Source organism: Rhinatrema bivittatum, chromosome 2 (genome assembly GCF_901001135.1).
Source record: "Rhinatrema bivittatum chromosome 2, aRhiBiv1.1, whole genome shotgun sequence".
Lineage (NCBI taxonomy): Eukaryota > Metazoa > Chordata > Amphibia > Gymnophiona > Rhinatrematidae > Rhinatrema > Rhinatrema bivittatum.
Genome location: NC_042616.1, coordinates 121,146,535 through 121,168,535, shown reverse-complemented (window position 1 = coordinate 121,168,535; position 22,001 = coordinate 121,146,535). Strand labels below are relative to the sequence as shown.

The 22,001-nt window shown below is 43.9% G+C and overlaps 1 protein-coding gene across 1 annotated transcript in view; it reads right to left on the bottom strand.

Annotated features, from left to right (window-relative positions):
- The window catches only part of PARD3 (par-3 family cell polarity regulator), a 1,467,145-nt gene that overhangs the window by 505,970 nt on the left and 939,174 nt on the right, over positions 1-22,001 (bottom strand). The window contains 1 exon segment of the mRNA XM_029588581.1: positions 9,954-10,181. Coding sequence (XP_029444441.1) covers positions 9,954-10,181 — 228 coding nt within the window.

Below are 22,001 nucleotides of genomic sequence, written 5' to 3'. Positions count from 1 at the left end.
GCTTTGAGGACCAATTCAATTTTCATTAAAGGTGGTGCTGAGGTGCTGACTGAGGGTCTCGAGGATCCTTCTGTCCATTTCCCTCTTGAAGATGGCTGAAGCCAAGACTGAGTTTAAGCGGACACATCCTCCTGAGTAATCAAAGGAGAAGTACCAATGGCGGCTGTCTACACCCTGAAGAATGATGCTGCTGAGTCTCAGTTCGGGAGGATGACATCATCTCTTGACACAGTCACTTGGGAGGGAGGCAGCTGCTGTCAGATGCCTACACTGAAGGAGAATAGTGTGACAACTTTGATGCATTCGTTCAATGTACAGTGCCAACTCTACTCTGGCCTGAGCATAACTCCAAGGATCCCTTCTTGGGTGCAAAGCAGTTAGAGTGGGAAGGTTCCTTGCTTCTGGGCATGTGATTATATTTTGACATTGAGGAAAAGTAAGGCTCTCTTGGAATCAGTGCACTGCCAGCAATTTGTGCAGCTCCTGAGTTCTTTCATGCCAATATCTATGGTGCCAATACAGATACACCGGAATTTGACATGGCAGAGATAATGTTCATTAATCTTGGTCTTTGAAATTTGATGGTCCTGGGTAAGTTTTTTTTTTGTTTGTTTTTATTGGGGGTAGGGTGGAGCTAGTAGTTCCTTTCTCCTCCTTTTTTTTTTCAGTACAATCAAAACTAGTGCTGGGATCCTGATGCCAAGACATTTCATTCACTACTACCTGGGAATTTGTTCTCATATTTTAATTAAACCTCCCACTCTTCCTAACCTGGTCATTGTAATAGCAGTCCTGACACTGCTTTCAGAGCCCTGTATTATGGGCTCTATATCCAAAAAAGCAAGAGTTGTCCCTATTGATGACCTCCCTCCCCCCTCCATACTTCAAGAGACTATGAATCCTGTCTGGATGATTCATTTGAGTAGATGCCACAGCTATGGATATTGTACCATAGCCCTAGACCAGTTTTTCCCAACCTTTTCACCCCCAAGGCACACCTACATTAAATGTTATGTAGCCCATCGAGCTACACAGAACAGGCAATTTGGACATGGAGAGGACTCACATGACCAAAAGAAGAGCTAAGAAAGCATTGAAAGCCCCATCAGTCTGTTATGCCCGTCGGACGCAGACGGCTGTGACAGCTGTTGCTCACCTCTTTCTTCACATCCCCGACTCCATTGGGAAGACTTGCGGCCTCAGCCAGCCATCGCCGGCCTGCATACCACTTCCAGGCTTCCAGGGCAGCACAGACGCCGCCAACCGCCATCTTGCCTTCGGAATCACTTAGGTGCGCGTACATGGGCCAATCTTAAGCACATCATGGCGGGAACCTCGGGGGCATCCCCTCCGGATGACGCAATCCTCCTGCACATTTAAGCCGGCTGGCCCTGCCTACCTACGACTTGGCAACGGGTTCCCTCTTGCTAATTCCACTTTGCTCACTGAAGGACCCTTCGTTCCAGCTTCTACTTCATTGGCGTGAAACATCCAGGGACCCTCTCCTCGTGGGCCTCTCCTTCGTCTCTGGCTATCCGCTCCTCGGAGGGTCTAATGCCTTGGACTTCTGCCTTCCCTGTTCCCCAGGGTTTCTCTGGAACCACCGCTACTCCAGCCATGAGTACTCCGCTCTGCGGACCTTTACCTTCTTTACTGAGGACCTCTCCGGTGTACCCCGCTCTGCAGACTATTAGCATACCTACTGAGGATCTCTCTGGTGTACCCCACTCTGCGGACCATTACCATCTCTACAGAGGACTTCATCAGTGTACCCCGCTTGGCGGACCATTACCACCACTACATCAGTGTACCCCACTCTGCGGACCATTACCATCTATTCTGAGGTATCCTCCTTGGGTATTCCCCATTCCACTGACTAGTGTCTGAGAGACTTTCTCTGGCACCCCCCTCCCCCCCCCCCGGGTACATCAAGCCCAGCACCCTGTTTCCAACAGAGGCCAAAACCAGGCCACAAGAACCTGGCAATTACCCAAACACTAAGAAGATCCCATGCTACTGATGCAATTAATAGCAGTGGCTATTCCCTAAGTAAAATTGATTAATAGCCATTAATGGACTTCTCCTCCAAGAACTTATCCAAACCTTTTTTGAACCCAGCTACACTAATTGCACTAACCACATCCTCTGGCAACAAATTCCAGAGCTTTATTGTGCGTTGAGTGAAAAAGAATTTTCTCCGATTAGTCTTAAATGTGCTACTTGCTAACTTCATGGAATGCCCCCTAGTCCTTCTAGTGCTGCTCTCTCTCTTTAATAAAGAATCTTGGCTTGAACTGTGTCTGATGTCAGCTGAGACCTCGCCTCCCGACGGTGAGGCTCACGGGGATCCTCCCCGTGGGCGGTACCATCTCTCACCTCGACCCAGGGCCCACACACCCACTAATCCTAACACAGTCTTTCTTCCAAATTTAAAAATAAAGGGAGAGAAGAAGTGAAGACATACCTGAACCCATGACTGTGCACCAGGTCTCGCTGTGTACAATTACAGGAGAGGGGAGAAGTTAGTGTGGTAAAGGCGGCTGGCTTAGTTACCATGGCTGCTGTATGCTGCTGCTACTGCTCCTTCCCTGCTGTTACTCCCAACACTCAAAATGAGCCGCATCTAGTGTTCAGTGCACGTGCTCCCCATCTCACACAGCCTGGGGATAAACCAGAGGTTTGATGGACTCAGACTATGAAGATGAGGTGGTGCAGTGTGCAGCACAAAGTGGGTCCCAGCTATCTATGCCCTGCAACCTGTCCATTAATTACCACTCTCCAAGGTTCATGCTGCAGCTATGAAGAGGAGGCATGTATGATTACACATGTTCTCAGAAAGGAGTTTTAACAAATTTAAGAGCCACTACTGGTGTTTTTTGTTTTTTTTTTTTTGCTTCTGCAAAGTGCTGGGAGCAGGTGCTTGCCTGGATCTAAGCATCAGTCAGTTGTGACTTTTCCATGGCACACTGATCAGGTTTGAAGGCACATTGTTTGAGAAACACTGTCCAAGACAGCATATGCACATTTTCTGATATCAGCATCGGATACCTTGAAATGTCAGCAAGGACAACATCTGAAGCTGCTGGACTACATTTCAGCCATTGCAGGGAAAACAGCCCATGCAAAATCAAATGTCAGCGAAAAAGGCTGACTGAGGCTGCCTAAATAGGCAGTATTAGAGGCAAAAAAATAAAAATAATAATCAATTTGGGGTCAAATAAGGGCATCAGAAAAAAAAAACCAACTTAGAAAATACAGCAAAACCTAACAAACAAACATTTTTCTAGGATTGAAAAAATTTATTTACAACTACATATTCCACATTCATTAGCAGACTCTGTTCGAAGAGGATTATAAAAGCATCCTTAAACAGATGTGCCTTTAGCACTTTTCTAAAACATTTATAATCATGAACTAAATGCAGGTCCAATGGGAGAGAGCTGCAGAGTGTCAGTGCAACGTGGGAAGAGGCTCAGCCACTCGTCCACTGCATCTGTGCTGCTTTTGCGCCAGGAATAGCCAGTAACTGTGGGATGGTAGAACGTAGTGGGCAATACATTGATAGGAGTTTTTTCAATTAAGTAGGACACTCCCCTTATAGACCCCGATGTACTAATGTTAAAATGTTTAACTTTACTCTTAATTCAATGGAATAGCAATTTATCAAAAAATTGAAACGATGCGCCTAAAAGAATGAAGTTCTTGCAAAAGAAACTCATTATTGAGTTTCTAGCCAGCTTCTTATGATACTTAATACGACTGCAGGATTTGGCAGTTAAAAGTCTACGAAGATTTAGGTAGCTCTGCCAACTTATTCACATCCAAATCACTTGCTGATAGATAATACACTAGAGATGGCAATCTTGATTCTACTGAGCTGCTAAAAAAAAAATAAAAAAAATCAGCAAGCATTTTGTTTCTTGTGATCAGATGCCCTCAACATTCCAATCTGGCACTATTATTTCATTACAGCACTTAAAACTCATGACTGGCCAAACAGGCAGCATGCTAACATCTCCCGAGTCTATGTAGCTTCTCCCCAGGCAAAGTCATTCAGAACTGGTGCTGGAGATTAAAGCATCTATGGCTTCATTCTACAATCTGTTTACTTTATTGAGTGTACAAATGTACAGTTCAAGAGGTTCCATTCATCTCATCCGAAGCATGCAACAGTAAGGGTGAATCCACATACTTAGAAAGACACCAATGGCTCACTAGCCAGTCTAAATGCAATGACACTTAACATTACCCATAGTGAGCATAATCAATTAAGATACTACCGTATAGCATAATGTGCAGCAGTATTATGCTGCTACTACCCAAAACTGCTCTCCGCACACTACAGGACCAATGCAATAAGATCCATGCTGAAATCGGCGCAAATTTTCTGTGCACATTGTTTTTTTTAGTGCGCACGGCAAAAAGCAGGCAGCTCCACGGAACGTAATAAGGGAACAGCATGCAAATTAGATTTGTGCAAAAAAAAACACGCACAAGACAAAACGCACACACTAATACCTGCATAGAAGCCCCGATGCAGAAAGCCACAGGAAAAACCCACACTAAAACAGGCATAATTGAAAAAATGTTGCAGACTCGTGAGGGGTGTTTCTAACTTACTATTGATTACATCAGACCCACATAATTAAAATATAAATTGTTTTAGCTCCTACCGGTCCTTTTACTCCATTGCTGGCGTTAGTGTGCTTGTGTGCCTGTGTAGCCTTTTCCTCGCCAGGTGCCTGGGGCCGCTCGGCATGGATCAGCCCCGTCAGGAGAAAGGAGGAGCCAGGATGGACGGACCAGTAATCTCTGAGGCCTACAGATTGTTCCGACACTGCCAGCAACAGCAGCGCTTTAACCTAACTCTTTCCCTGACCCAGGTGCTAAAAAGCCCGCACTAACTTATCTCCCTGCTAACACGGCTCCCTGCATAGCCAGTGAATAGACAATTACCTCCTTTACATGCCATTTGCATCCACTCATGCAAAACCTGCTGCGGGTTGCTGTATGGGTATGTGTGTGCATTTTTTCCACGCTAAATGCGTTATTACGTACACACATAAGATTACGTATCATGCGTAATTAACCATGCAAAAACCCACGACGGGTTCTGCTCAGTTTATTACATTCAACCCAAACAGTGACCACCATTTTTAGTCTCCCAAATTTGCATAACACAAGTGGGCTACACGCTCCCAAGCCCTACTCTCCTTCCCATGCAACTCCCAACTCAAATCCTCCCGCGCCACCTAGAACCCCCAAAAGCCCTGGTGTGGGAGGGTTGGGTTGGGTTGTGGGTGGGAGAGGGGAGAGTAGATTTTAAGAGGGAGTCTGGAGCCTGCATATATTTTGCAAATTTGGGGGGGGGGGGGGGGAGGGAGCGGTCAGGTTCCCTGGCTCGATATGACCTGCAATTTGTTGTTTGGCTTAAAGGGGAATCTAAAACTATGCCCATTTTCAGTGATTTTGTGAGATGGATGAAAAGGCCTTCCGGACCAGAAGTATTATTTTTGTTTTTTGCTACTTAACCAGCTCTATTCCAAATATAGCCGGGTAAGGTAAAAGTTATTCAAGTACATATACCCAGGTAACTTTAAACCTAACCAGTTATATTATTTATAATATATCCGAGTATGTCTATCCTGATAACTTTAGCTGGGGATATTCAGGGGGAGACTTGCTCCACCAAATATCCATAACAAGTTTGTTCGTTCTCTCTCTCTCTATATATATATATCTGTATTCACACACATGAATTCTGAAATGCCTTGATTTTCTTCCAGAAAAATAGGTCCTTGTTAAAGCAACTTATTGGTACATACACAATGTCATATTGCCCCTTTTCATAATTCTTACATATTGGAAAATAAAGAATGGCCGTGCTAGAAATAATTTGCAATTTCACAGGTTCCGGTTCTATTAACTGAAGAATGAATTGATGCTGCAAGTAGATTACAGTAAAAGAAAATATAAAACCACCACAAAACCTATTTTGCAGAGAAATGAAAAGTTCCCGTTTGGGTAGAGTAGCCATCACGACATTAAGCAGATCAGAATCTTCACAGCAAAATGTTTTTGGTAGATTTCTAGGCCTAAATCCTTTAACTCTTAAAATATTGGACCGAATTATCTCATGCTGTTTTCTAATTTAAAAAAAGAAAGTAAAGATATAACTGTATTCATGAAACAAACTATATGCCCCACAAAGGTAAGCTATAAACAAATTTATTTATTATTTATTTTTAATTTTTATATACCGACATTCTTGTATAATATATAAATCATACCTGTTTACATTAAAACAGGAGATGCAGGAAAAAAGTTACCTTTCTCAAATACATTTAACATTAATAACAATGAAAATTGTTAACAAGGGACAACAACTATGAAAAAAGAGAAAGGTAAACAAGAGTGGAAGAAACATAGAAGTTAAAAAGAAAAAAAAAACCCCAAAAAAAGTTAGCACCAAGGGTTGCACGAAGGGGTGCACAAAGGGGAGTACCCCTTTGTCGCGCAATGCCAGGTGGAATGGTGCCGTTTACCGGCTCGACGCTGGGCTGGATGACATCACAAGGGGTCGGGTCTCATGCTCACTGTTTATCTTCATAGCGATCTCCATTCACATTTAAAGTGGATTTTTTTCAAATTTTTTTTTTTTTTTAGCTTTTCTCTTCAGTGAAGCATCTCAAAAGTGCCCGGTGAGAAAATGCAGTTGTTTTAGTTTTCCAGTAATATTTTGCATTGGTTTAAAAATATTTACATATGTATAACTTTTCAGTTAAAAAAAAGTTCCTACTTTAGTAGCGTGAGAGTTAAAATTATTTGCAGGCCTTCTTCCCCTCCAATGAAGGAGGAATCACATGGAATTAATGACCTTGGGGAGAGATAAAGCCCTCCATTTTACCCCGTGGCCTCTGACCTCACATGCACTGACCAAGAGTAATTGCTCCGGAGGGAGGACTGTTTAAATACTTTCAGCAGGAAAGGCTGAGAAAGCAAAGCATAAAGGTCTCCTGCATGTAAGTAAAGCTTTCATGCCTGCACAAGATTAGGAAAAGCAGAACCTGCTGAAATCATAGCCATTCCCAGCCCCCCCAAAATTCAACAAAATCCAGCACAAAAAGAAAGCAAAACTTTGAAGAACTAAGATGGATAAGCTATTAGTAAAATAGAACAAGTGCAAAAATAAAATGTTAAACATTTGAATAGTGGAAGCATTTTCCCTTTTATTTTCATGGGCAGATGGCCATGTAACAGGAGCATAAATCACGCCTGAACAGATTGCCAACATGATGTGAACTTTTATTTTAAACTTGACATTATTTACAAGAGGCACTTCATATATCATGTTTGTTTTTTAGCCTCTTTTTTTTAAATGTATTTCTTGTTGCTGTATCGTTATTTAAGACAATTTTTTTGGCACGACACCAGAAGGCTGTCTAGTAAAGCTGTCAAAGTTTATTATTTAATTCATATTGGCAAATTGGCTAAATTGCACTATGGAGCTTTGGGGACAGTCAAACACTGGCATAGGCCCACCCAGCTCTGTGGGGGGCTGGTCTGCTTCTACTTTCACTGGCTGTTACTCTCTCTGAGCCAAAGAAAAGATGATTTTGATGTACCATATAGCAAATTGTGACTGACAGTCGAGAGAGCCCTGTAGGGCAATTAAAATTATATATACTGTCTATATATATAGACAACAAAAAATAGGACATAACCAGGGGGAAATTCATTAAAATATCCATCTGTACAGTGTGACAAAAAAGTACCGGTAAAAACATACCAAAATGTGAAGCACCAACTCTAAAAGGAAAACTGGAATGCTAAGATGCAAACTCATTCCTGTTTGCAAGAAAACCACTTTTTTGACCATATACGGCACTGTATCACCCCTCTTGCCAACACACTTGAAATAAGTAAAATGTGCTGATGCGTTTGCTATTGAATTGTTATTGCCATGTAAAACATCGATTCCCTCTGTGCCTGATATTGAATCCTGGAGGCAGGAAATTACAGTCACTTGGCCCACACCAAAAACATGCTTTAAAGCTAATGTCTTACATCTCTGACCTCAGAGGTACTCTGGGCCAGTAATCAGGATCATTTTACAAGCTGTGTCTGTGACTGTGGCCAACACTACCAGCTCCACTGCCAAAAGTAACAGACTGACATTTAACTCCTCCCACCACTGCATGAGGTTTGTGGCTAGACCATTTCTTCTTCTTCTTTTTTTTTTTTTTTTAGTATATTGCTAATGATGAGAAATAGTGGCTGGCCCAGGATGACCTCAGCTGAAAAAATGTAATACTCTGAAAATGAAACAGATTAGGGAGTGGAAAAAGGGAGGATAAGGCAAAACAGTTTTAGAAATATTTACAGAATGATGAGCACTGAAAGACTAAAATCATTATCAATATCCAACCCCGCCAAAAAAGTCTTAAGTTTGAATATGCTCTTTTTCATTCACTTTTTATAAGCAAATTCTAAATACATTCATATTAACCACTGGGGGGAAAAAAAGAACACACTACATTATGTTTCATCCACTAACAAAAAAAGGACAATTTAAAAAAAAAAAAAAAAAAGGAAAACAAATGTATGAGTTTTCTATAAGAATTTCCCAAATGTGGAGAGAGACCAAAGAAAGTGAAAATTAAAAAGCAAGAAAACATACTGCAGCCTACCAGAAATTTTAAATGTATCCGGATTTAGATTTTTATGCACTTTAATACCTAAAGCACGAGAACCTGAACAGCCGCCAGACAAGAGAAAATGCCCAACCGACTCATTTCTGAGAACAATTTCTAAGGGTCCTGGATCCAAGAAGGTGAAGTAGCTCTAAAAATATTCTTTTATAAAAGACTATCTTCCTTAAAAAATAAAAAAAAATTCTAATGATTGCTTAGGCTCTGTCTGCTCTATGGTAAATCTCTTCCACCATTATACTTTCTGAATAAATGTATTCAGTTTCAATACATTTCTTTCACTCTTATCAACTTCACTAGAGTAAACAAAAAAACAGCAGCAGCAAAATTAATTCACCCCTCCATTCTGTCAATTTACTATTCACTCCCTTCTCATTCAGCATGGATTCTCATTTTACCTGCCCTGGTCTAACACTGCTCGATAATGACAGAGTTAGCTCTCATCATGCTTTTATGTTAATGACTTTCTACATGTTGGGTCATACTCACGGGTTAAAGAGCTGTACAGTAGTGAGTGGATGCTGATTAGTATGGGCACCAGCTGATCATTGACTTCAGAGTTATTAAACCTGCCAGCAATAGCTTTCTTAATTAAAGCAGAGGTAATGTTTCATGCATAACTTGCAAATGCACCTCATGAAATCCTGGATCATGAATGTGCACTAATTTGCATTACAACTTTGCTGTTGAATTTTAGTAACCTAACACTGCATTTGTATTGCTGCTTTTCAGAATATATAACAAAAACAAATGAACTTACCAATTTTTAAATGACTTGTTAAAATAATGTTTTCAGCTCACACTGTGAACTCTGTAAAGTTATTTTTCACACCATGTAACATCTGAATCCATTTATTTTAGCTAACTAAATTGTGAAGCTTAGTGTCTTATATAATTAGGAATTAATTTTCCAAGGAGTTACCCACATAGGTAGCATATATTATAGCAATTTTCAAAAGCCTATTTGTGTGTGTGAAACCTTTTGAAAATTCAGCTCTATGGAGTAAATTTTCAAAGGAGTTATGTGCATAAAAGTATCAATTTGCAAAAGTCATTTTAAGCATTCAAATTTTGAAAATTACGTAACTTTGTAAAACAGTATTGCAAAAATAAAAATTATTAACTACACAGTGATGACGTTCTTGAGTCCTTTAGAAGGAAATTCATGAGCTTAACTGAACATATTCAAGCAAATTTAAGAAATTGAAACCCCTCTCATAGCTGTAGAAGTGGATAACTTACAGGTCTCCATGCCTTCATCATCCTCATCAGCAGTTGGCTTATCGTATGATTTGTCAATTGCAGCTCTGAAGCTTTCATTGCAGCCTCGTCCCCGGATTATCCGTGGGCGTGGACGATGGAAGGGAATGTCACCATTCAAAGTCACCTCTGCAACTGCTGTCTGTAGGCTTTCTAATGAGCTGGATTTCTTCAGACCTAATGAAGGCCCTACATCTCTGCTTGGGGAACCTTGGAGGTCAAAGAAAGAAGTTAATTAAGATTACTGGGGAATATCTCATGCCTGATTATTCATGCCTGCAACGAAATTCTCTAGGGAAATCCTACTATTCCCATATGAATTCTGTACAGATCTGTTTGGCCTGAGCAGTGAGAAAGTGTGTTAAGTCATACATAGTCAATGAACATGACAAAGCTAGAAAAAAACAGACATTTGGTGTTCAATTCTAGGCTGCAGTTATAAGGCAGCTGATAAATTTTAACATTTTCATCTGGAGCACATTAGTCAAGTGCCTACAGCATTTATTTCTCATTGCAGTAGATGTCACCCATGTTTTCTTTATGATACAAATGTCTCCATGTGACCAAATAATTATTTTCTCTCAAGGCAAACCACAATTTAGTAGTGAGAACAAGAAGAGAAAATTCCTAGTCCTATGAAAAAGTTTCTTGGGCTGAATTCACTCTCTGCCAAATGGCTCTTACACAAAAGGCAGCTATCCCTCTCCTTTCAATGGCAATTTAAGGTTGAAAGATAAAGGAAGAAAAGACTTACCAAACAATGACACTTACTTTATGTATTTATTTATTTATTTGATGTATATTCCGCTTTTCAGGCATTTCAAGGTGGACTATATTCAGGTATTACAGGCCTATTCAGAGGCATTTAGGCAGATAAGCTTTGGCTGGATATGCCATTATCTGGCTACAATTTAGCTAGACAATGTAGGGGCATTCTGGAGGTGTTTCTGATAGGAGTCAGGTTAGCCGGCTAACTCTGATATTCATGGCTAGTTGGATAATACATCCGGCTAACTCTGGTCGTGCATTACAGCTGTCCTAAAATTAGCTGGATAACTTAGCCAGCTATCTTTAAGATACTCATTTATATTCTGCAGTGCAGCTGCACTGCTGAATATCCTTCCAACGTTAGCGGGATACGTTTATCCGGCTAACTTGCCGTCCAGCTCGTGACTGACTATGGACCTCAAGAAGTTTGCAGCTCAGATTTCTCACAAAGAAAACAAGTGCATAGCATCTTTGGAGAAAGAGAAAGGCAAAGATACCTCTTTTACTATAGAGAAAATGTTGTATGTACCTCAGATACAAGAAAATATACATTATATCTTGCAGAAGAAAAAAACTGCTTCCCTATGATCATTCCTATACCTGCCTCCAGCCATGTGAGCCCTGCCTCCTATTTCTAATTGTCATACTAAAGATTCTTGGATACTGAACATATCTCACAAGGGCCCTACTCAACAGAGACTGTTTAAAATGAGTAAGAATATGGAAGGAGGTGGAGCCAATAATCCCTTACATAATACTTTCCGACTATCCATAACTATATAATTATTTTAGAGCATTAAACTGAAGATTAATAAAAAATTACAGCATAACTAAATATACAGTCTAAATACAGTCCCCCAAAGCACCCTTACCTGTTTCTCTATAAATGCCTTCTACATTTGCAAAATTAATTTGATGACCTGCTAATTCCAAAGCTAAATACACTTCAATTCAAGAAAGCAGGTCAGCAATAACAATTCTGTGTAATAATTGACCAAAACCAAACCCAACCTATAGCCTGGCCTCACCCCCTCCCTTCCACAAGCAGAGCAGCTGTTGAACATATATGATTTCATACGCAACAAACAGGGCAACCTTGCATCTTTCATCAGTTCTAGACTGTGGCGTGATCTTTTGATAAATTAAAAGAAAATACATCTTTCCTTAATTGCTACATAGCTACACGTTATTTTGTAATGTGTAGAATACATTATAAGCTCATTTGTATTTTTAAAGGGCATACAATTCCCATTTCCTGCTGGCCAACAAAGATCACTGTGAGAAAAATGAGTGTGTGTGCACCATACTTTCCCAAAGGAAGAACTATATAGGATATGACCTAATGTTCCCAGAGTACTGTAAAACTAACAATGGACCTCAGAGAGGATAAAGATATTTATTGAACTTGGGTGGCCATCAACATGAATGTGCACAGACTGCAGAAGCTGCATGAGGAATGTATCCCCCTCCGCATAAGCTTAATACAACTGCAAATCCAATCCAGTTTTAAAGCACTAAAATACATGCTGCAGATGTTTAAAAAGTTTCTCTCCTACACAGTGAGATATTTAAACATGCTTGAAACAGATAGACAGTGCTGAGAAAATCTTTGTCCACCCCCTAGGATGGTCTGTATTTTAGCACAAATTATACTTAAACTATCATTAGATCCTAATTCAAACCCTGATAACAGAGAAAGATAAACAAACAAAAAGAATATATTTTGATCAACTCTACGATATTTGAGGGCTTCTTTGCATGAACAGATCTCTTCAGGTTTTGCCACGATATTTCAATAGGGTTTAGGTCAGAACTTTGACTTGGTCAATCCAAAACCACAAAATCTCTTCTTCAGCCATTCCAAACTAGATTTACTTGAATGTTTGTGGTTATCTTGATGCATGACTCATTTTTGGCTCAATTTCAGCTCACAGATGTATGGCCTGCCAGTCTCCTCTAGAGGTTTCTGATATAAAACAGAATTCATGGTTTCAGGAATAACGGCAAGCCATTTAGGTCCTGATGCAGCAAAGCAGCCCCAACATCATGATACCTCTCTCACTATACTTAATAGTAGAGATGAGATTCTTAGTTTGGAGGCAATTTTTCGCCTCTGCCAAACAAAAAGTTGTTTTGTGGCCACAACATTTACATTTTGATTCATCTTTTCAGAGAACATTATTCCACAGATCTTTTAGGTTATCCCGATGCTCGTTGGTAAACCTGAGGCAGGCAGCAATGTACTTTTTAGAGAGTAGTGGTTGAGAGGTTAGGTAAAAAATACATTGGGTATGAGCAGAAGAAGATGGTGTTGGTTTAAGTATGGGGATTTATATGCTCATCTACCCAAGTGGTAGAGAATTAGAGAGGGTCATCTAAGAAGACTGCACGGGACAACAGGTCCTCATCTGCTGTCAACTAATACAATACTGTATTGCTGTAAAGTCAGAACCGTCCTATGAAAATGCACCATGTATACAATATCTATAATCCTTGTAAAACTAGTATATATATGTATATATAAGTGCACTTGATCAAAAACATTATAAGTAAAAACAAATATTTCCTTAGGACTTGACTTTAAATAAGTCAATTTCAATTTCAATCTGTTACTTAGGGTAATAAGATCAGAGCATGTTGCACAAGTTATTCATCTTAGTGTATCATATTGGAGGGAAGTTAAGTTGCATGGCACCGGAATAGGCTAGTCAACCTAGAAGTGATATTAACTGTTCTTCACAGTAAGAGGATCTTACCAATATTATCTTCTACCAAGACTCTTGTTCATTCTACCAAGACTCTTGTTCATTCTCTCATCACCTGTTTGAGCCTTGTGCATCTGGGGTAATGAACTTCTAGCTATTCAAATAGTATGTTTTTCTTTGAAAAGAAATAACCACATGTTCCATCCGCTTGTGGTTTATGAGACACCTAAACTAGTTGAATAATTTGAAAAGTATGGAGGAGTGAGAATGTGATGCTAACCTAATAATCTTTAGCAAGGGCCTTGGTATTTACACACAGAGGGGCAGATTTTCAAAGGCCACGCGCGTAACCTGAGAAAATCTGCCCCTGCGCAAAATAAGCTCGATGGCGCAGGCAACCCCCGGGACCACGTATGTCTTGCAAAAAGGGGCGGGGTCAAGTGCTCCGGCACAGGGGCCTGTGCTGGGTCATGGCGCGCCGGCAACCAGGCAGGCATAACTTTTGCTGCAAAGTAGGGGGGGGATTTAGTTAGGGATAGGGGTGGGTTAGATAGGGGAAGGGAGGGGAAGGTGGGGGGGGGGGGGGGTGGGGGACTGGAAAAAAAGTTCCCTCCAAGGCCGCTCCGATTTCAGAGTGGCCTTGGATGGAACGGGGAAAGCCATCGGGGCTCCCCTCGGGCTTGGCGTGCGCAAGATGCACATGTGTGCACCCCCTTGCGAGCGCCGACCTCGGATTTTATAACATGTGCGTGGCAGCACGCACATGTTATAAAATCGGGAGTAGATTTGTTCGCGCTGGGTTGCGCGAACAAATCTCACCCGCGCATAAGATTTAAAATCTGGCCCAGATAGTATAAATGCAGAAATTTTGCAGACATTGTTATGAGAATATGAATGAATCACTTAATTGGATTTGATCTGCATTTGAACCCAACTCTTCCACGAGTCCATAATCTTTGAGGGTTTTCTTCTCTTCTCTGCCTATACTCATTTCCTCCCATGTCTTTCAGTTCTATCTTGATGACGACTGCTCCCAGATTTACCTTACTACCCCAGAAATTCACAAAGAATCGAGGCACATATCTCAGCCAGTTTATCTGACATTCTTGTCTGGATGCGCCATTGCCATCTTAAACTTAACATGGCCAAGATTGACATTATCTTTTTGCCCCCTCAAACCCACTTTCCTCTTTCTCTAAATTTGTGGATGATATTGTCATCCTCCCAGTCTCTCCCCCCCCCCCCCCCCCCCATCTTCAGCTCTCCCTTCCTTCTCTACAAACATCCAAAGTGCTGCTAAAGTGTGTTTTTTATTTTCTCTAACACATTTACAAAACCCACTTCTGTGTTTCTGAACATTCTACCAAGACTCTTGTTCATTCTCTCATCACCTCCCACTTAGACTATTGTAACCTGCTGCATTCAGGTTTCCCAACGAACCCCCAAGTCTCTCCATTACAATCTATTCAAAATTCTATTGCACAATGTAACTTTTGCTAATGTTTCTAAGCCTACATAATCCCTGTTCTCAAGGCAGCACATTACCTCCATATCTGCTTCCAAATATAGGTCAGGATTCTTGTTCCCACCTACGAGTGCATTAATTCCACCACTCTTCACTATGAGGAACATTTTAAGACCATGCTTGGGTGCACGTGTGCGTTTCCCAGCGTGAGCACATGGATGCGGCAATTTTATAATATACAGGCATATATGCCTATATACGCATGCGTGTTATAAAATCGGCTATATGTGCGCACAGGACTTTATATTGACATGTGCATGTGCACACAAATTCCGACTCGAGCGCGTAAGTGGGGGGAATTTTAGTAGATAAGCTCGCTAACGCAATTACCTGTTCCCCCAGTTTGTTTCCAGTTTGCCCCAGTGAAGGACTTCCTAAACCCCCTAGCTAACTTGCCTCCCTTTTACCCCCGACCCTTAAAACCCTGCTGACTAGTTTAGTTTTTATTTTATTACTTACAGTTCATCCATAGCAGAAGTAAAGTTACGTGGTGGGGACCCAGCGCGCACTTGTGTGCGTAAATACTTACTTGCAGATTTCATGCCATAACCTTGGCCTGCCCAGACCCCGCCCATGCTCCGCCCAGGCCATGCCCACACTCCATCCCTTTTTGTTATTTGTGTGCATACCCACATGGGTTTTACAAATCCGCACAGCGGGTGCAAGGCCCAGTCACACGTGTACCTCCCTGCTTTGATGTGCGTAGGGGTTTTAAAATCTTTTCATCTAAATTTAAAATAATCACATTCCTCACATACATCAACATAAACTAATATGGCAAATTTAAGGCAAAATAAAATCATGGTAGGCATTAAAAGAGATCAGAAAAGCTATCTACCCCCACTGGGGGGACCATGTTTAGCAGGAGAGAGAGCGAGCGCCTAGCCATAATGCCCTCACACTAGATAGGTATTTATATCTCTATGGGAGGCCCACCTAGTAACTCGAGGTGAGGTTTAGGTATTAGTGTAGGGGTTAGGGGCCACTTTGACATTCAAAGTGAGATGTACAAACAGAACAGTGCTCTCTTGTGAAGATTTGATGACCTTCGGAGTGAGGAAACTCACCCAAATATGAGATTTGTGCAATGTTCTCTCAACCTAGCTTGATGGACTCTCTAACTCATTGATAAATGACCCCCTTTGATAGAAAGAGTTAATGGGCCATTAACTCTTTCTATCAAACTGGATGCACGAAGGGCCATTAGAGGTTTGGACCTTCGTGCATCCAGAGCTCTGCATTCCCATGCAGGGACTACAGTACAAAGTCCCACACTGCGCACTGTGTGTAGGGACAGGAGTTGGAACGAGTCAGCCAGCTGCTGTGTTAGGGGAGGAAGTGGCCTCATATAGCAGCAGCTATAAAAAGAACATTGTTAAAAAGAATCTATATTAAGCAAAGTAAATTCTATTTACTTTGACAATAATCTTTGATGGGTACTGTATTTATTATTCTACCATAGTAATTACAAGTATAAAATAAACCATTTAGCTAGTATTGCTTTGGCATCCGTTATTTATCAATGAAAAAAATCTGTTATAGCAACCTTTGAAGCTAAAAATTATATCCATAAATTATTTTGCTGATTCTGCAGTCTGAAACAGCAAAAGAGGGTGAAATTCTGAAACGGAAATATTTTGACATTTTATTTAGGAATTGCTAAAAGCAATTAATAACTACAACAGGCTCAGTTTTGCTAACTTCCAGGACACACAAAAGTGGATACATGTCGGAAAATCCTGGAAGTTCCTGCATGCTCAAAAAATATATTTGGCAGGAATTTTCCAATATTTGTTCATAGGCCATGCAGTAGGAGTAGAATTCAAATATGTTTAGGGACCTTCATTTTAAGTTTTTATTTTTCCCAGTAATTATTCAGTGTTTATTATAGCAAACAAAATCAAGAGAAAAGTCAGCAGGAAAAAAGGACTAATTTTTTCCTTACTTATTTTTCTCTTGTTTTTGTTTGACATAATAAACATAGAAATTACTAGGGAAAATTAAAAATACTGAACACAATGGTCCCTTAACATGTTCCATAGTTCCACCTCTGCTGCATGACAGGAATTCTGAAGTTATACCTCATAAGTACCCGTGTTTTATGATGTTACAGAGATTTACTCATCTAAAGGAAAATTATGTTTCTTACCTGATAATTTTCGTTCCTGTAGTACCAAGGATCAGTCCAGACTGCTGGGTTATGTCTCCCCTCCAGCAGATGGAGTCAGAGAGAAAAGTGAACGCACCCCCCAGATATACTGGTGTGCCACCTGCTGTCCTTCAGTATAATGGATAACAAAGCAGAAGAAGAAAAGAACTCCTCCGCACCCGTAGCCAAAGAACCATTGCAACTGTCTAGCTCAAGTAGTAAGTAAGGTAAAAAACAGTAAAAGGCAAACTAAGGGAACGCAATGCGCCAACGAAGCGAACAACAAATCTGCAGTCCGAAGACATTCTGTCCCCAAAAAAGACATGAGGAAAATTTCACTTACCATGTTCAAACCAGAAGTGTGATAGAAAACGGGATTCGAGCGGAGTCTCCTGCACAATATAGGGCGGGCGTCTGGACTGATCCTTGGTACTACAGGAACGAAAATTATCAGGTAAGAAACATAATTTTCCTTTCCCTGTACGTACCAGGATCAGTCCAGACTGCTGGGATGTACCCAAGCCGCCTCAAATGGGATGGGACCCCGAGAGTCCCGCTCGAATCACACTGCTGCCAAAAGAATCCGCCAACGGCCCCCGAACATCTACCCGATAATGTCGGGCAAAAGTATGCAACGACTTCCAAGTGGCCGCCCTGCAAATCTCCTGGCTAGAGACCAGAGTACTCTCAGCCCAGGAAGACGCCTGCGAACGGAGAGAGTGAGCTTTAAGCCCGTCTGGAACGGACTTACCACACCCAATGTACGTGGCCGCTATTGCGCTCTTCAGCCATCGGGCAATAGTTGCTTTAGAGGCCTGTAAACCCTTTTTGGCCCCCTGCCACAACACGAACAGATGATCCGACCGCCGAAAAGCATTGGTGACCTCCAAATAATGCAAAAGTACTCGACGAACATCCAAACGCTTCAAGTCGGAACCATGAGAAGCCCGCAGCTCCGTCTCCGAGAACGACGGCAAGTCCACGGACTGATTGACGTGAAAAGCCGATACGACCTTAGGCAAGAACGAAGGGACCGTACGTAACGAGACCCCGGAATCAGAGATACGCAAGAACGGATCCTGCACGAGAGTGCCTGTAGCTCCGACACCCGACGCGCGGACGCTATGGCCACTAAAAACACTGTCTTGAGGGTGAGATCCTTTAAGGTGGCTCGCTTCAGCGGCTCAAATGGCGCGACGGTGAGGCCCTTGAGTACCAAATTCAGGTTCCAGGAAGGACAAGGGGCTCTGAGAGGAGGACGCAAATTTCGAACACCGGGTAAGAATCGGGACACATCCGGATGACACGCGAGAGAGGAGCCGTCAATCTTTCCCCTCAAACAACCCAGAGCCGCCACCTGGACTCTCAGCGAACTGTAAGCTAACCCCTTCTTCAGACCATCCTGAAGAAAAGTAAGGATGTCCGCAATGACCGCACGACGAGGCTGAACTTGGGCGGCCGCGCACCAGGAATCAAAAACTTTCCACACCCTGGCATAAGCAAGCGTGGTAGAGGGTCTCCGCGCGCGAAGCAAGGTAGAAATTACCGGTTCAGAATAACCTTTCTTTCTCAAGCGCCTCCGTTCATAAGCCAAGCCGCCAGACAAAAGTGATCCGCCTGATCGAAAAATACTGGTCCTTGACGAAGAAGGTTCGGAAGGTGGCCCAACCGTAAAGGCCCGTCTCTGGCTATATTGATGAGGTCGGCAAACCATGGTCTTCTCGGCCACTCGGGAGCCACGAGAATCACTGGACCCCGATGGGATTCGAGACGCCTTAACACCTTGCCGACCAAGGGCCAGGGGGGAAACACATATAGGAGGATGTGATAAGGCCATGGAATCGCTAGAGCATCCACCCCCTCCGATCCGTGTTCTCGCCTCCGGCTGAAAAAACGCGCTGCCTTGGCGTTGAGCCGAGTTGCCATCAGGTCCATTCGCGGCACCCCCCATCGCCGGGTGATGAGACTCATCGCCTGATCCGAGAGCTCCCATTCCCCGGGATCCAAGAGCTGACGACTGAGATAATCCGCTTGCACGTTGTCTACGCCTGCGATGTGAGTGGCCGCGATGCGGGCGAGGTGGCGCTCCGCCCAGGTCATTAACAAAGACGCCTCGACCGCCACCTGCTGACTTCTCGTGCCGCCCTGGCGATTTATGTATGCTACCGTGGTGGCGTTGTCTGTGAGGACCCGAACTGCCCATCCCTGTACCAAGGGCAGAAGCTGACGCAAGGCGAGACAGACCGCCCTGGTCTCCAGACGGTTGATGGACCACGATGCTTGGCGAGGGGTCCACGAACCTTGTACCGCCCGTGATTGACAGACCGCTCCCCAACCGGTCAGACTGGCATCCGTCGTCACTATGACCCAATTGGGGGGCTCGAGGTCCACTCCTTGTAGCAGATTGTCCGGGACCAACCACCACGCTAAGCTGGATCGCACCGGCTCCAACAGAGGTAACTGTACTCCGTAATCCTCGGATTTCTGATCCCAGCGCGAAAGGAGAGCCCTTTGCAACGGCCGCATATGAGCAAAAGCCCACGGTACCATCTCCAGAGTAGACACCATATGTCCAATGACCTGCATATAATCCCAGGCTGTGGGCAAGTGGAGACCCAGAAGCCTCCGCACCTGACACATCAGATGCTCCATCCTCTGCCGAGTCAGGAATACCTTGCCCACCAGGGTATCGAAACGCGCTCCCAAAAATTCCAACCGCTGACTTGGAATTAGCTGGCTCTTTGCAAAGTTGACCACCCAGCCTAGCGACTGAAGTTGCTGTACCACCAACTGGACCGCCCGGTTGCAGTCGCACTCCGATTTCGCCCGTATAAGCCAATCGTCCAGGTAGGGATGTACCAATACCCCTTGACGTCGCAGGGAGGCTGCAACTACCACAAGAACCTTGGTGAACACTCTCGGAGCCGTAGCCAGGCCGAATGGAAGGGCGCAAAACTGGTAATGTTCTCCCAACACCATGAATCTCAGATATCTCTGATGCCTTTCCCGGATTCCGATGTGGAGATACGCCTCGGCTAGATCCAAAGAAGCCAAAAATTCTCCCTTGTGGACGGCCGCAATAACAGACCGTAGAGTTTCCATGCGAAACCGGGGAACGCGTAACGCCTTGTTTACTCGCTTCAAATCCAGAATAGGACGGAAGGTACCTTCCTTCTTTGGGACTAGGAAATAAATGGAATAGCGGCCCGTTCTTGTCTCGTCCGAGGGAACGGGGAGCACCGCTCCGAGGGCCCGTAAGTGGTTTACCGTCTGAGCTATAACCAGTTGCTTTTCTCGAGGTCCGCAAGGAGATATCATAAAAAAGTCCCGGAGGGGCCGAGCAAAGTCCAACTCGTAACCGTAGCGCACCACGTCGAGAACCCACTGATCGGACGTGATTTTGACCCACTCCTCCCAAAACAGGGACAAACGACCTCCGATGCGGGGGAAGGAGGAGTGGGCCAGCGCGCCTTCATTGGGGCGGTTTTCCGGGGGCCGGTTGCTGGGAGGCTCCCAATCGCTGCGGTCGCCTGCCACGAAAGGAAGAAGACCAAGGAGACCACGTCTGCGACCTCGGGCCTTGCTGTTTCTGCGAAAAGGAACCACCCCTTCCGGAGCGAAATCTGCGCTGCCCACGGAACCGGGATCGCGCATTCCCGAAAGGACGAAACTGACGGGGCTTGTCCTCCGGCAATTTATATACCTTATTATCCCCTAAGTCTTTGATGAGTTGGTCCAATTCCTCACCAAACAATAACTTCCCCTTGAAGGGGAAAGCGGCTAGCCGTGACTTAGACGAGGCGTCCGCCGACCAACGGCGAAGCCAAAGCAATCGTCGCGCCGCGACCGCTGAGGACATAGTACGGGCAGAGGTTCGCAACAAATCATACAAGGCGTCCGCTGTGTAAGCCACCGCCGCCTCCACACAGTTAGCCTGCTCCGCCTCGGCAGGTGGGAGCTCCTGTGTGGTGAGCAATTGCTGAACCCAGCGGAGAGTGGCCCTCTGCACCATACTGCTGCAAGCTGCCGCACGTACCCCCAGGGCCACTACTTCAAACATGCGCTTCAGGAGAACCTCTAACTTTCTATCCTGAAGATCCTTCAACGCTACGCCTCCCGTGACCGGAATGGTAGTATGTTTCACCACAGCGGTGACTGCCGAATCCACGGCGGGAACCTTAAAAATTTCCAAAGACTGTGAGGGCAGAGGGTACAGCTTATTCATCGCCCTGCTAACACGCAGGGATGCCTCTGGAACCTCCCATTCTTTAGATACCAGCTGTACCACCTTGGGATGTAAGGGAAAAGTTTGCGGGGGGGACCTTAAACCCGCCATTGCTACATCCCCCGTAGAAGTATCTGTCTCTTGCTGCGGGGCGGGAATCTCTAATTCCTTTAACACATGCTGGATGAGAAAATTAAGCTCATCCTTGCCAAACAGGCGCAAAATTTCGGGGTCATCCCCCTCGAGCGCCTCCTGTGGTTCCGAGACCCCTGCCGCAGCAGCATCTGGGGAGTCCTGGTCAACGTCCAGTCTTCCTGGATCACAGGTGTCCCCTAAAGATATATCGCCCGCTCCCCCTGAAGTCCCCGCTTTTCTAGTCACCCCCGACATGCCTGTGACCCTAGGAACCTTCGCGGGGGGGGGGGGGGTCATCTGGCTCCCAGCCTGCCTCAGCTTCTAAGAATGCCCGATGCATTAAAAGTACAAATTTTGAGGAAAAAGGGACCCTCCGTTTAGTGGAGCCCGAAGGGGGAGGGGCCGGAGGACCATTTGGGTCATTTCCACTGCGCGGGCTCAACTCGGGCGGCGAGAGAGGAGAGGAACCCTCATCCTCCGATTCAAACTCAGCAGGCTGCCGCGCGCCTAAAATGGCCGCCGC